The 15,923-nt window shown below is 57.9% G+C and overlaps 1 protein-coding gene across 3 annotated transcripts in view; it reads right to left on the reverse strand.

The window, feature by feature from the left end:
• Positions 1-248: 248 nt before the first annotated feature.
• Positions 249-15,923, reverse strand: part of AHNAK2 (AHNAK nucleoprotein 2) — a 39,214-nt gene continuing 23,539 nt past the window's right edge. For all 3 annotated transcript variants that reach the window (XM_016926824.4, XM_063793151.1, XM_016926825.4), the window contains one exon: positions 249-15,794. In XM_016926824.4, the coding sequence (XP_016782313.4) occupies positions 1,059-15,794 (14,736 nt within the window). In that variant the 3' untranslated portion in view covers positions 249-1,058. The remainder of the gene's footprint in view (positions 15,795-15,923) is intronic.

A 15,923-nucleotide genomic window follows, 5' to 3' on the forward strand; every position in this document is an offset into this window, starting at 1 on the left:
TGGAGGGAGGGAGGAAGGGTTGTACGTCTGTGTCCCTGCCACACTGTGAACTCAGCCCTGTCTTCCTTGTCTTCCTCACAGCCTCTGGCTTAGAGGAGGACCTGGACAAATGGATGATATGTAGGCAACCACTCAAATGTTCCTCATTGACTGTTCTCTAGAGCTGCTTAGTAGAAACCAGGAGTGTGTGGGAGGAAAGCCCTGGTAAACTTCGACCCTGAGACAGAAGACCTCAGCAGCCTTCAGCATGGGATGCAGCACTTTCTTTATTGCCCATCCAGGGAACAGCCAAGCCAGCTCCATCTGCATTCTGGCTGCAGCGTGTACATTAGGGGACTCAGGGGCCACAGTGTGGGACCGTGCACACTGGCAAGGCACTGGCGGATGCTGGCAGGCCAGTGGACATGGATAGATGAGAATGACAACTCACAGATGTCCTAGCTTCTGCTGGCCCGGCTGCCAACCACTGGCCATCACCCTTTTGCCCAGCATGTGTGCATTGTCACCCAAAACATCTTGAAGCTTGCCATTAGTGAGGCATTCAACAAAGAAGTAAGCTAAGTGAGTAGGAAACAGTGTTTCCTGGAATATACCGCACTCTGCCTGAAATAGGAAAACTATGTTTGCCGGGAAGCAGCAGCAGCAGGAAAGAAGTTATACCAAAAACGACTTGTACACCACAGACATTATAACCCTTTCCTCAAAGAAACAGTCATGTTCTGTTGGGTATTATGGACAGGTCTCTGGAAATTTATCTAATAAAGACCAACAAACTTCCCCAGCAGTGCCTCTGAGTACCGTGTGAATTCTGGTGTCTTGTGGAAGTCAGGGTGCCTTCTTTGCATCCAAAGCTTTGAGGGAGCTGGGAAGCTTTGGTTCCATTTTAGGAGGGCTGTGTGATGGTGACAAAGGTGTTCTGGTCATTTCTGCTCTGTTCTCAGTTCTGTGAAGTGAGGTGGATGTAATGTGCTGTGGGATGGGGTGCTCCATATGTGTGTGTAGCCTTTACTTTCCAACTTAGTTTTTTGCACCTCTCTTGTACTGACGAGCCATACCTCTCAGCCTTCATTTGGTCCCAGGCCTGACCCTTTGCCTTCATCATCAGCTTTTCTGTCCTGCTCCGGCAGGATTAACTCTGTTCTTGCCGCGGATGTCACCATCACTCTGGAGTCCAGCCCAGTGCCCACAGGCCCGATCAGTTCACCCTCTTCCTTCTCTTCAGGGGAGAAACTTTCTCGGGCATCGAAAAAGGTGATTGTTTCTTCTTGAAGTTTTTGTTCTTCCAGCTCTGCCTCATCTTCGGTGCTTTTGCTTTTCTTGGTAGGAGATGAGGAGAACCCTAATTTGGGAAATCGGAACCAGCCTGCCTTCTCCTGTTTTTTAGGCAGTTCTGCCTCTGGTCGTGCCTCAGGCTGTGTTTGAATGGGAGCAGATCTCTGGACGTCATTTTTGGAATCAACACCTGTCTCATCAACAGAAGAGGAAAACCCAATGTTTGGAAGCCAAAACCAGAGCAGACCAGATTTTTTACTTTCTGGTTTGTCTTTTGGAGCCCTGCCTTCATCTGCCAGTGGTGTGGTTGCCTCTTGGCTATCATCAGGGGGAAACTCAAGAATTTCTGCTGGCTCCTCATCTGAACAGCTGTCTGCAAGCTGGTGGCCAGAAGGAACTTCAAATGTGAGTGTTTGCTGTCCCAGTACATTGACACTGGAAGAGATCATCTCAAATGGTTCTCCAGTGTCAGGCTGGAGATCTCCAGAAATGGAGTCTACTCCTGGGGTGGCTTGTATGGGAGCCTCTTCTGTGCCCTCCTGAGTCCTAGAGTGTTGAGTCATTGTTGTGTACACTCTAGCCTGCGTGTGGGGCTCTGGGATTTTCACTTTTAATAAGGAAAATCCGTACGAAGGTGTTTGAATCTCTGACGTGGGGATCTCTGATTCCCGCACAATCTGAGTGGAAAAAGTCCTGGGTACTGAGAGATCTACAAACTCTGGTGTCACTATGCTGTGTATAGTGACCTCTTGACTTTCAACCTGAGCACCCTGAATATGCACTCTGACCTTTGAAATTGGGGGAGCTTCCAAAGGCAGGTTAAGGTCCACAGGCTGCTCCCCGGGGACCCCAGCACCTGCCTTCAGGATGCTGGCTCCCCAGAGCCCCGGACTTCCCTTACAAAGGGCTGTATCAATATTGGCCTCTGGACACTGCACTTCCCTCACAGTGGGGATGAACACATCATCCTCTGAGCTGGGGGCAGGGAAGGAGAACCTTGGTACCATTAATTTGGGGAATTTGACAGTTAGGACAGAATCTTCCCACAGTTGATCTACATTAACCACAGAAATCTGGGATGGCGTATCAGTACTTGAAGCTTTCAATTTAAGTGGACCTTCAGGCTGGGAAGACCATTTCTCTGTTTTATCCTCCATGCTGACAAGGTCATGTCCTGGCTTGGAAAGAGGAGTCTCATCTATTTCTCCTGGAAGAACCTGGGTTTCTGGAAGCCTCATTCCAGGCATCTGAAAAGGGAGAGGTCCTTTGGATGGATGGATCCTGACCTCAGAAGTGGAAAGCTCATCCCCAGTCATCCCAGCAGTGGAGAGGTGCAGCTTCAAGCCTGTGCTGTCAAGATCACACCTTAGAATATCTGTGGATGATTTGCTCTCAGAAGCTGTCACTTCTGCATCTGCCTCTGGGAGCTGTAGGGACATAGCTGCCTCCACATTTGACCCAGAAACAAGGAACTCTTTGACTTTAGCTGCTGCTTCACCCCCTGTTGCTGCCAGTGCCTGTGTCTGAGCCACTTCCAGCTTTCCAGCCCCGCCTCTGTCCTTGAAAGAGCGCCTAAGGCTGGGCATGCGGAACTTGGGCATTTTAAACCAGCTTTCCTGTGAGTCCTTGGTCATGGCTTCCTCCTCTGGGCTTTCCACTGTGAGGACTTCAGCATCTGGTTTTCTACAGGATGGCTGGAGGGGATCTTCAGGTGTGGGGGCTATCCCCTCCCCACAAGGCTGGCTCGCTGGGACATCCCCGAGCCCACATCCTCTGCTGTCACCTTCGGTAGACAGATCATGTTTGGGAAGAGGCAGGTCAGCTTCAGGCTGGCTCACCTCCACCTTGGCCTTGGAGGATCTGAGATCAGGTTTGGCAAAGCCCAAACTGGGAATGCGGACCTGTGGCCGGTGGAGGTTCACACCCTCACTTCCTGTGGCACTTGCTGTTGCACCAAGTCCTCCCCTACCACCGTCACTGCTGGCCTTTTCTGTGTCTTGAAAGCTACCCCCTGCTGTGGCACTAGAAAGGGAAGGATCCACGTCTCTCTGTGGCAGGCTGACCCCACTCTTAGAAGCCTTCATTTTGGGAAGTGCAAGTTTTGGCATGGCAAAGCCAGGCTTTGTGCTCCTCCCCTTCTCTCCATCCCTCTCAGGAGGCAGATCCATGTGGATGGCAGACTGCGGGGCCACTTCATCCTTGTCTAAAACCAGGCTGAGTTTTGAGTCCTCCACGCTGCATTCTGGGTCCACCTGTGGCCCTGTTTCCTTCTTCGGGGACCACCTAAATGATGGAAGCTTAATCTTAGGCATTTTCAAGGGACTCCCTTTCCCTTCGTGGTCAGCATCTTCAGAAGGGGCTTCTCCAGGGGCCACTACTGATGTCTGCAAGGAGGCCACAAGCTCTTCTGGGCTCTGGGACACAGAGGTGCCTAGGGATGGCAGCTGGGTGCTTGGCAAGGGGCACTGCACTCCTTCTCCAGGGCTAAGAGGAGACATGACTGGGGCACCCACTGCTGCATGTAGGTCTCCCTCAGGAACTGCCATTTGGGGGACTGAAAACACAAACTTTGGTTTATAGAATTTAGGAAAAGACACCTGACCAAGAGAAACAGGAATCATGGAATTCAGTGGGCCAGAGTGACTCTCAGCTTGAGATGTTGGAACTCCCTCTGGAGGCTGCAGGTCAGCAGAGCACTCTGTCTTGGGAAGAGAAATATCAGCCTGAGACCCAGAAGGAATTTCCAGAGCGAGCTCAGGGGCCAAGACAGCTCTGGGAACAGTCACCTGGTATTTTGTAAGTGTAACATCCTCACAGGGAGAGAGAATAGAAGATTCAAAGTGAGGACCAGTGAGATCAAGCCGGGATGATGGAAACCCAGCCAAACCCACCTTAGGCATCTGCATGGATGGCTCTGAACAAGCCGAAACCTGTTGTAATTCAAAACTTGAGGATTCTGAAGATGATAAAGGAATCGTGGAAAGACCTATGCTAGACTTTGCACCTGGGACTAAACTATCTTTAGGAGTTTTGGTAGAAGAAAATGAAACTTTGGGCACTTTAAAATGCAGTTTCTTAAACTTTGAATCCATTCCAACTTCTCCAACAGCAAGCCCCAAGTTACCATCGCGAGATGGATCATGAAGATCACCTTCATGAACAACAGATTCCACAACGGGAAATGCGGAAGTCTTCTCATGGAATGTAACATTTCCTTCGATTTCAGAGGAAGACATGGAAACTTTCTTTGACGACCATTCAAAACCAGACGTGCTCAGTTTTGGCCCTTGAAACTTACTGTCTTTCCCAGCTACATCCTCGTGGGCCAGGGACAGGTCCCCCTCAAGCTGCACACCATCCAGCATGGATCCTGGGGCCTGGACGTCCATCTCCACACTGGGCAGAGACACCTCCACGTCGGGGGCCATCACCTCTGCCTCTGGGCCTTTCAGGTCCAGCTTGGGGCCCTTGAGGTCCACTTTGGGCATCTTGAAACTGGGCATCTGCACCTTGGGCAGGTGCCCTTTGAGGCCGGCTACCTCGGGCATGTGGCCTTCTGGAAGTTTCAAGTCCACCTGGCCAGCCTGGACCTCCAGGTCGGCGGAAGGGGCCTGAATGCGGAGGTCAGTGGTCTTGAGGTCCCCCTGCATGGAGGGAAGGCTCATGTCGGCCTCCATCTTCGGCGCAGACACATCCACCGAGACCTCGATGGACTTGCCTGGGGACAACATCCCAAAGGATGGCATCTTGAACTTGGGCATTTTCAACTTGCTGTCTTTGGCAGTCACGTCCTTGTCAGCCAGGGACAGGTCCCCCTCCAGCCGCGTACCGTCCAGCTTGGCTCCTGGGGCTTGGATGTCCACCTCCATGCTGGGCAGAGACACGTCCAGGTTGGGGGCCGTCACCTCCACCTTGGGGCCTTTCAGGTCCAGCTTGGGGACATTAACGTCTATCTGGGGACCCTTGAGGTCCACTTTGGGTACCTTGAAACGGGGCATCTGCACCTTGGGCAGGTGCCCTTTGAGGCCGGCTCCCTCGTGCACGGGGCCTTCTTGGAGTTTCACATCCTCTTGGCCAGCCTGGACCTCCAGATCAGCGGAAGGGGGCTGAATGCTGAGGTCAGTGGTCTTCAGGTCCCCCTGCATGGAGGGGAGGCTCACGTCAGCCTCCACCTTCGGCGCAGACACATCCAACGAGGCCTCGATGGACTTGCCTGGGGCAGACACCCCGAACGACGGCATCTTGAACTTGGGCATTTTGAACTTGCTGTCTTTGGCAGGCACATCCTTGTCGGCTAGGGACAGGTCACCCTCCAGCCGCGCACTGTCCAGCTTGGCTCCCCGGGCCTCGACGTCCACCTCCACGCTGGGCAGAGACACTTCCACGTCGGGGGCCATCACCTCCGCCTTGGGGCCTTTCAGGTCCAGCTTGGGGCCCTTGACATCCACCTGGGGGCCCTTGAGGGCCACTTTGGGCATCTTCAAACTGGGCATCTGCACCTTGGGCAGGTGCCCTTTGAGGCTGGCTCCCTCGGGCAGGGGGCCCTCCGGGAGTTTCATGTCCACTTGGCCAGCCTGGACCTCCAGGTCGGCGGAAGGGGACTGAATGCTGAGGTCAGTGGTCTTGAGGTCCCCCTGCATGGAGGGGAGGCTCACGTCGGCTTCCGCCTTCAGCTCAGACACATCCACGGACGCCTCGATGGACTTGCCTGGGGCCGACACCCCGAACGACGGCATCTTGAACTTGGGCATTTTGAACTTGCTGTCTTTGGCAGTCACATCCTTGTCGGCCACGGACAGGTCCCCCTCCAGCTGCGCACCATCCAGCTTTGCTCTCGGGGCCTGGACGTCCACCTCCATGCTGGACAGAGACATCTTCACATCAGGGGCTGTCACTTCCGCCTTGGGGCCTTTCAGGTCCAGCTTGGGGCCCTTAACATCTATCTGGGGGCCCTTGAGGTCCACTTTGGGCATCTTGAAACTGGGCATCTGCAACTTGGGCAGGTGCCCTTTGAGGCTGGCTCCCTCGGGCACGGGGCCCTCTGGGAGTTTCACGTCCACTTGGCCAGCCTGGACCTCCAGGTCAGCGGAAGGGGGCTGTATGCTCAGGTCAGTGGCCTTGAGGTCCCCCTGCATGGAAGGGAGGCTCACATCGGCCTCCACCTTCGGCGCGGTCACATCCACTGATGCCTCCATGGACATGCCTGCGGCAGTCACCCCGAACGACGGCATCCTGAACTTGGGCATTTTGAACTTGCTGTCTTTGGCTGTCACGTCCTTGTCGGCCAGGGACATGTCCCCCTCCAGCCGTGCACCATCCAGCTTGGCTCCTGGGGCCTCGACGTCCACCTCCACGCTGGGCAGAGAAACCTCCACATCAGGGGCTGTCACTTCCACCTTGGGGTCTTTTAGGTCCAGCTTGGGGCCCTTGATGTCTATTTCAGGGCCCTTGAGGTCCACTTTGGGCATCTTTAAACTGGGCGTCTGCATCTTGGGCAGGTGTCCTTTGAGGCCGGCTTCCTCGGGCACGTGGCCCTCCAGGAGTTTCACGTCCACCTGGCCAGCCTGGACCTTCAGGTCGGCAGAAGGGGGCTGAATGCTGAGGTCAGTGGTCTTCAGGTCCCCCTGCGTGGAGGGGAGACTCACGTCGGCCTCCACCTTGGGTGCAGACACATCCACCGAGGCCTCCATGGACTTCCCTGGGGCCGATACCCTGAACGACGGCATCTTGAATTTTGGCATTTTGAACTTGCTGTCTTTGGCAGTCACGTCCTTGTCAGCCAGGGACAGGTCTCCCTCCAGCCGCCCAGCATCCAGCTTGGCCTTCGGGGCCTGGATATCCACCTCCACGCTGGGCAGAGACACCTCGACATCGGGGACTCTCACTTCTGCCTTGGGGCCTTTCAGGTCCAGCTTGGGGCCCTTAACATCTATCTGGGGGCCCTTGAGGTCCACTTTGGGCATCTTTAAACTGGGCATCTCCACTTTGGGCAGGTGCCCTTTGAGGCCGGCTCCCTCAGGCACGGGGCCCTCCAGGAGTTCCACATCCACTTGGACAGCCTGGACCTCCAGGTCAGCGGAAGGGGGCTGAACGCTGAGGTCAGTGGCCTTGAGGTCCCCCTGCATGGAGGAGAGGCTCACGTCAGCCTCCACCTTCGGCGCAGACACATCCAGCGAGGCCTCGATGGACCTGCCTGGGGCCGACACCCCGAAGGAGGGCATCTTGAACTTGGGCATTTTGAACTTGCTGTCTTTGGCAGTCACATCCTTTTCGGCCAGGGACAGGTCTCCCTCCAGCCGTGCACCATCCAGCTTGGCTCTCGGGGCCTGGACGTCCACCTCCACGCTGGGCAGAGACACCTCCACATCAGGGGCTGTGACTTCCGCCTTGGGGACTTTTAGGTCCAGCTTGGGGCCCTTGATGTCCACCTGGGGGCCCTTGAGGTCCACTTTGGGCATCTTGAAACTGGGCATCTCCACCTTGGGCAGGTGCCCTTTGAGGCCAGCTCCCTCGGGCACGTGGCCCTCCGGGAGCTTCACATCCACCTGGCCAGCCTGGACCTCCAGGTCTGCAGAAGGGAGCTGAATGCTGAGGTCAGTGGTCTTGAGGTCCCCCTGCATGGAAGGGAGGCTCATGTCGGCCTCCACCTTCGGCGCAGACACATCCACCGAGGCCTCGATGGACTTGCCTGGGGCAGACACCCTGAACGACGGCATCTTGAATTTGGGCATTTTGAACTTGCTGTCTTTGGCAGTCACATCCTTGTCGGCCAGGGACAGGTCCCCCTCCAGCCGTGCACCATCCAGCTTGGCTCCTGGGGCCTCGACGTCCACCTCCATGCCGGGCTGAGACACCTCCACGTCGGGGGCCGTCACGTCCGTCTTCGGGCCTTTCAGGTCCAGCTTGCGGCCCTTGACATCTATCTGGAGGCCCTTGCGATCCACTATGGGCATCTTGAGACTGGGCATCTGCACCTTGGGCAGGTGCCCTTTGAGGCCGGCTCCCTCAGGAACATGGCCCTCTGGGAGCTTCACGTCCATCTGGCCAGCCTGGACCTCCAGTTGGGCGGAGGGGGGCTCAATGCTGATGTCAGTGGTCTTCAGGTCCCCCTGCATGGAGGGGAGGCTCACGTCGGCCTCCACCTTCGGAGCAAACACATCCACCGAGACCTCAATGGACTTGCCTGGGGCAGACACCCCGAACGACGGCATCTTGAACTTGGGCATTTTGAACTTGCTGTCTTTGGCAGGCACATCCTTGTCGGCCAGGGACAGGTCACCCTCCAGCCGTGCACCATCCAGCTTTGCTCTCGGGGCCTTGACATCCACCTCCACGCTGGGCAGAGACACCTCCACGTCGGGGGCCGTCACCTCCGCCTTGGGGCCTTTCAGGTCCAGCTTGGGGCCCTTAACATCTATCTGGGGGCCCTTGAGGTCCACTTCAGGCATCTTGAAACTGGGCATCTGCACCTTGGGCAGGTGCCCTTTGAGGCCGGCTCCCTCGGGAACGTGGCCCTCTGGGAGTTTCACATCCACCTGGCCAGCCTGGACCTCCAGTTGGGCGGAAGGGGGCTGAATGCTGATGTCAGTGGTCTTAAGGTCCCCTTGCATGGAGGGGAGGCTCACGTCGGCTTCCACCTTCAGCTCAGACACATCCACCGACGCCTCGATGGACTTGCCTGGGGCCGACACCCCGAATGATGGTATCTTGAACTTGGGCATTTTGAACTTGCTATCTTTGGCTGTCACGCCCTTGTCGGCCAGGGACAGGTCCCCCTCCAGCCGCGCACCATCCAGCTTTGCTCTCGGGGCCTGGACGTCCACCTCCATGCTGGACAGAGACATCTTCACATCGGGGGCTGTCACTTCCGCCTTGGGGCCTTTCAGGTCCAGCTTAGGGCCCTTGACATCTATCTGGGGGCCCTTGAGGTCCACTTCAGGCATCTTGAAACTGGGCATCTGCACCTTGGGCAGGTGCCCTTTGAGGCCAGCTCCCTCGGACACAGGGCCCTCTGGGAGTTTCACGTCCACTTGGCCAGCCTGGACCTCCAGGTCAGCAGAAGGGGGCTGAATGCTGAGGTCAGTGGCCTTGAGGTCCCCCTGCATGGAGGAGAGGCTCACGTCGGCCTCCACCTTCGGCGCAGACACATCCACCGAGGCCTCGATGGACTTGCCTGGCGCAGACACCCCGAACGACGGCATCTTGAACTTGGGCATTTTGAACTTGCTGTCTTTGGCAGGCACATCCTTGTCGGCCACGGACAGGTCCCCCTCCAGCCACGCACCATCCAGCTTGGCTCCCAGGGCCTCGACATCCACCTCCACGCTGGGCTGAGACACCTCCACGTCGGGGGCCATCACGTCCGTCTTGGGGCCTTTCAGGTCCAGCTTGGGGCCCTTGACATCTATCTGGGGGCCCTTGAGATCTATTTTGGGCATCTTGAAACCGGGCATCTGCAGCTTGGGCAGGTGCCCTTTGAGGCCGACTTCCTCGGGCACAGGGCACTCCAGGAGTTTCACGTCCACCTGGCCAGCCTGGACCTTCACGTCGGCGGAAAGGGGCTGAATGCTGAGGTCAGTGGTCTTGAGGTCCCCCTGCATGGAGGGGAGACTCACGTCGGCCTCCACCTTTGGTGCAGACACATCCACCGAGGCCTCGATGGACTTCCCTGGGGCCGATACCCCGAACGACGGCATCTTGAACTTGGGCATTTTGAACTTGCTGTCTTTGGCAGTCACGTCCTTGTCGGCCAGGGTCAGGTCCCTCTCCAGATGCGCACTATCCAGCTTGGCTCTCGGGGCCTGGACGTCCACCTCCACACTGGGCAGAGACACCTCGACATCGGGGACTCTCACTTCCACCTTGGGGTCTTTTAGGTCCAGCTTGGGGCCCTTGATGTCCACCTGGGGGCCCTTGAGGTCCACTTTGGGCATCTTGAAACTGGGCATCTCCACCTTGGGCAGGTGCCCTTTGAGGCCAGCTCCCTCGGGCACGTGGCCCTCCAGGAGCTTCGCATCCACCTGGCCAGCCTGGACCTTCAGGTCAGCAGAAGGGGGCTGAATGCTGAGGTCAGTGGTCTTCAGGTCCCCCTGCATGGAGGGGAGACTCACATCGGCCTCCACCTTGGGTGCAGGCACATCCACCGAGGCCTCGATGGACTTCCCTGGGGCCGATACCCCGAACGACGGCATCTTGAATTTGGGCATTTTGAACTTGCTGTCTTTGGCAGTCATGTCCTTGTCAGCCAGGGACAGGTCTCCCTCCAGCCGCGCACCATCCAGCTTAGCCTTCCGGGCCTGGACATCCACCTCCATGCTGGACAGAGACACCTCCACATCGGGGGCTGTCACTTCCGCCTTGGGGCCTTTCAGGTCCAGCTTGGGGCCCTTAACATCCGTCTGGGGGCCCTTGAGGTCCACTTTGGGCATCTTGAAACTGGGCATCTCCACCTTGGGCAAGTGCCCTTTGAGGCCAGCTCCCTTGGGCACCTGGCCCTCTGGGAGCTTCATGTCCACTTGGCCAGCCTGGACCTCCAGGTCTGCAGAAGAGAGCGGAATGCAGAGTTCCGTGGTCTTGAGGTCCCCCTGCATGGAGGGGAGGCTCACGTCGGCCTCCACCTTCGGCGCAGACACATCCACCGAGGCCTCAATGGACTTGCCTGGGGCAGACACCCCAAACGACGGCATCTTGAACTTGGGCATTTTGAACTTGCTGTCTTTGGCACTCACATCCTTGTCGGCCAGGGACAGGTCACCCTCCAGCCGCACACTGTCCAGCTTGGCTCCCTGGGCCTCGACGTCCACCTCCACGCTGGGCAGAGACACCTCCACATTGGGGGCCATCACCTCCGCCTTGGGGCCTTTCAGGTCCAGCTTGGGGCCCTTGACGTCCATCTGGGGGCCCTTGAGGGCCACTTTGGGCATCTTCAAACTGGGCATCTGCGCCTTGGGGAGGTGCCCTTTGAAGCCGGCTCCCTCGGACACAGGGCCCTCCGGGAGTTTCACGTCCACTTGGCCAGCCTGGACCTCCAGGTCGGCGGAAGGGGACTGAATGCTGAGGTCAGTGGTCTTGAGGTCCCCCTGCATGGAGGGGAGGCTCACATCAGCTTCCACCTTCGGCTCAGACACATCCACCGAGGCCTCGATGGACTTGCCTGGGGCCGATACCCCGAATGATGGCATCTTGAACTTGGGCATTTTGAACTTGCTGTCTTTGGCAGTCACCTCCTTGTCAGCCAGGGACAGGTCCCCCTCCAGCTGCGCACCATCCAGCTTTGCTCTCGGGGCCTGGACGTCCACCTCCATGCTGGACAGAGACATCTTCACATCAGGGGCTGTCACTTCCGCCTTGGGGCCTTTCAGGTCCAGCTTGGGGCCCTTAACATCTATCTGGGGGCCCTTGAGGTCCACTTTGGGCATCTTGAAACTGGGCATCCGCACTTTGGGCAGGTGCCCTTTGAGTCCGGCTCCCTCGGACACAGGGCCCTCCGGGAGTTTCACGTCCACTTGGCCAGCATGGACCTCCAGGTCAGCGGAAGGGGGCTGTATGCTCAGGTCAGTGGCCTTGAGGTCCCCCTGCATGGAGGGGAGGCTCACGTCGGCCTCCACCTTCAGCGCAGACACATCCACTGAGGCCTCGATGGACTTGCCTGGGGCAGACACCCCGAAGGAGGGCATCTTGAACTTGGGCATTTTGAACTTGCTGTCTTTGGTAGTCATGTCCTTGTCAGCCAGGGACATGTCCTCCTCCAGCTGTGCACCATCCAGCTTGGCTCCTGGGGCCTCAACGTCCACCTCCACACTGGGCAGAGAAACCTCCACATCAGGGGCTGTGACTTCCACCTTGGGGTCTTTTAGGTCCAGCTTCGGGCCCTTGATGTCTATTTCAGGGCCCTTGAGGTCCAATTTGGGCACCTTGAAACTGGGCATCTGAAGCTTGGGCAGGTGCCCTTTGAGGCCGGCTCCCTCGGGCACGGGGCCCTCCGGGAGTTTCACGTCCAATTGGCCAGCCTGGAGCTCCAGGTCAGTGGAAGGGGGCTGAATGCTGAGGTCAGTGGTCTTGAGGTCCCCCTGCATGGAGGGGAGGCTCATGTCGGCCTCCACCTTGGGTGCAGACAGGTCCACGGAGGCCTCGATGGACTTGCCTGGGGCAGACACCCCGAAGGAGGGCATCTTGAACTTGGGCATTTTGAACTTGCTGTCTTTGGTAGTCATGTCCTTGTCAGCCAGGGACATGTCCTCCTCCAGCTGTGCGCCATCCAACTTGGCTCCCGGGGCCTGGATGTCCACCTCCACACTGGGCAGAGACACAGCCACGTCGTGGGCCGTCACCTCTGCCTTGGGACCTTTCAGGTCCAGCTTGGGGCCCCTGACTTCCACCTGGGGGCCCTTGAGGTCCACTTTGGGCATCTTCAATCTAGGCATCTGCACCTTGGGCAGGTGCCCTTTGAAGCCGGCTCCCTCAGGCACGTGGCCCTCCAGGAGCTTCACGTCCACCTGGCCAGCGTGGACCTCCAGGTCAGCGGAAGGGGGCTGAATGCTGAGGTCAGTGGTCTTGAGGTCCCCCTGCATGGAGGGAAGGCTCACGTCGGCCTCCACCTTCGGCATAGACACATCCACCGAGGCCTCGATGGACTTGCCTGGGGCTGACGCTCCGAACGACGGCATCTTGAACTTGGGCATTTTGAACCTGCTGTCTTTGGCAGTCACATCCTTGTCGGCCAGGGACAGGTCCCCTTCCAGCCGTGCACTGTCCAGCTTGGCTCCCGGGGCCTCGATGTCCACCTCCACGCTGGGCAGAGACACCTCCACGTCGGGGGCCGTCACCTCTGCCTTGGGGCCTTTCAGGTCCAGCTTGGGGCCTTTGACGTCTATCTGGGGGCCCTTGAGATCCACTCTGGGCATCTTGAAACTGGGCACCTGCACCTTGGGCAGGTGCCCTTTGAGGCCAGTTCCTTTGGGCATGTAGCCCTCTGGGAGTTTCACATCCACCTGGCCAGCCTGGACCTTCAGGTCAGCGGAAGGGGGCTGAATGCTGAGGTCAGTGGTCTTGAGTTCCTCCTGCATGGAGGGGAGGCTCACATCAGCCTCCACCTTCGGCGCAGACACATCCACCGAGGGCTCGATGGACTTGCCTGGGGCCGATACCCCGAATGATGGCATCTTGAACTTGGGCATTTTGAACTTGCTGTCTTTGGCAGTCACGTCCTTGTCGGCCAGGGACAGGTCCCCCTCCAGCCGCGCACCATCCAGCTTGGCCTTCGGGGCCTGGACATCCACCTCCATGCTGGGCAGAGACACCTCGACATCGGGGGCTGTCACTTCCGCCTTGGGGCCTTTCAGGTCCAGCTTGGGGCCCTTAACATCTATCTGGGGGCCCTTGAGGTCCACCTTGGGCATCTTGAAACTGGGCATCTCCACTTTGGGCAGGTGCACTTTGGGGCCGGCTCCCTCAGGCACGGGGCCCTCCGGGATTTTCACATCCACTTGGCCAGCCTGGACTTCCAGGTCAGCGGAAGGGGGCTGAACGCTGAGGTCAGTGGCCTTGAGGTCCCCCTGCATGGAGGAGAGGCTCACGTCGGCCTCCACCTTCGGCGCAGACACATCCACCGAGTCCTCCATGGACTTGCCTGGGGCCGACACCCCAAAGGAGGGCATCTTGAACTTGGACATTTTGAACTTCCTGTCTTTGGCAGTCAAGTCCTTTTCGGCCAGGGACAGGTCCCCCTCCAGCTGTGCACCATCCAGCTTGGCGCCCGGGGCCTGGACGTCCACCTCCACCCTGGGCAGAGACACGTCCACGTCGCAGGCCGTGATGTCTGCCTTGGGACCTTTCAGGTCCAGCTTGGGGCCCTTGAGGTCCACTTTGGGCATCTTCAAACTGGGCCTCTGCACCTTGGGGAGGTGCCCTTTGAGGCTGGCTCCCTCAGGCAGGGGGCCCTCCGAGAGTTTCATGTCCACTTGGCCGTCCTGGACCTCCAGGTGAGCGGAAGGGGTCTGAACACTGAGGTCAGTAGTCTTGAGGTCCCCCTGCATGGAGGGGAGGCTCACGTCGGCCTCCACCTTCAGCGCAGACACATCCACCGAGGCCTCCATGGACTTGACTGGGGCTGAAGCCCCAAACGATGGCATCTTGAACTTGGGCATTTTGAACTTGCTGTCTTTGGTGGCCACTTCCTTTTCTTTCAGAATTTGTTCCTTTTTTAAGCGTTTTTCGTCGTGTATTAGTTGTATTTTTGTTGTGTTTGTCATTGAGTCACTGTCTTCTTTGTCTTTTAATCCTTCCTCTGTGCGTCTCTGTTCTCTTCTATCAGCTGTTGCTGTGGCCTCTCCTTCCTTTCCCTGCTCTGTGTCTTCTGTGGCTTTTTCTCTGCCTGTCTTTGTGTGCTTGCTTGGCGACCATCCTAAGGAGGGTATCTTGAACTTGGGCATTCTTATCTGTCCTTCTGTGTCTTCCCCGCCCTTGTCCTGTTCCTCAGTGATCCCTGTCCTCTGTAGTCCTTCCTCTCCATCTCCTTCACCCTCCTGTGCTTCTGCATGTGTGGGTGGTTCCCTGCCCGGCACCCACCCTGCTCCTTCCACCTCCTCACCCTTCAGGCCAGTACCCGCTTTTGAGGACGCATCCTGTCTCTTCCCTCGCTGTGGGGTACTAAGGCGCCTTTCTCCTTCTGGCTCTTTTTCTGTGGAAAATGCAAATTTTGGTGTCTTTAAATCGTGTATTCGCACCCTAATTTCTGGTGGGCCAATCTGTGTGCCTCCTTCGGTTGTGTCTCTCAAGGACAGTCTGGCGATCCCGATTTCCAGGCTCTGCAGTCCCTCGCCTTCACCCTCCCAGCTCATTCCAGGAGTTGGCTGGGCCCTGGGCTTCCTCTGGGCCACTGCTGTCTCCTGTGCCTGCCCCTCCAGGGTCTTTCCGTGGAGCCTGGCTGCCCTGAGTCCCCCTTCCTGAGGGGTTCCCTCGCAAAGTCTAGGGTCGCCGAGCTCTGTGGGCAACTGCATGCTCTGAGCAGGCATCACTTCTCGATCCTGTTCTGCCCTCTCCTCTCTCCTGCTGCCTGTGGCAGCCCCAGTGTCCTCGAGGCTAACACCCCAGGGCCCCAACTCTTCCAGGACCCCAGCACGGCCCACCCCACTCTGGGACCCCCTGCCTGGCTGTCCTGTCGATGAAGGGTCCTGTCCTGAGCCTGTCCTGAATCTCAGGTTGAGGAACTTCCGCCTCCTCTGGCTGCCCGGCCCTGCCTTCTGCTCTTGGCGCTCCACCGTGAGCTGGGCCTCTGTGTCTGTGCTTGTAGGGGACACGTCATGTGCGTCCCTGGGCTCGTAGGCCTCTGATGAGCTGTGTGACCTCTGGGGTCCTGGCCCCCGCTTGCTCTTTATGGATTGAAATTTTGGCCAAGAGAGCCTCTCCCTCTGGGTCTGCCTGCTTCTCCCCACCCTGGGTTTGGAGATGAGTCTCTCTTGGTCCCCATCTCCTTCCAGAGTTTTCGTGGGGGTCTCTCTGCACCCATCAGCAACATCCGTGTCCTGAAACATAGGGAGAGGGAATCTGTTGGTGCCAGTCCAAGAAGCCTGAGGCCCTGGCCCAGGAACAGATGGAGTGGGAGTGCTATCCCCTCCCAGGCTCAGCCAGCAGGGTAGTGAAGCCAGCTGGGG

The sequence above is a fragment of the Pan troglodytes genome, chromosome 15, assembly GCF_028858775.2.
Source record: "Pan troglodytes isolate AG18354 chromosome 15, NHGRI_mPanTro3-v2.0_pri, whole genome shotgun sequence".
In the NCBI taxonomy this organism is placed as follows: Eukaryota; Metazoa; Chordata; class Mammalia; order Primates; family Hominidae; genus Pan; species Pan troglodytes.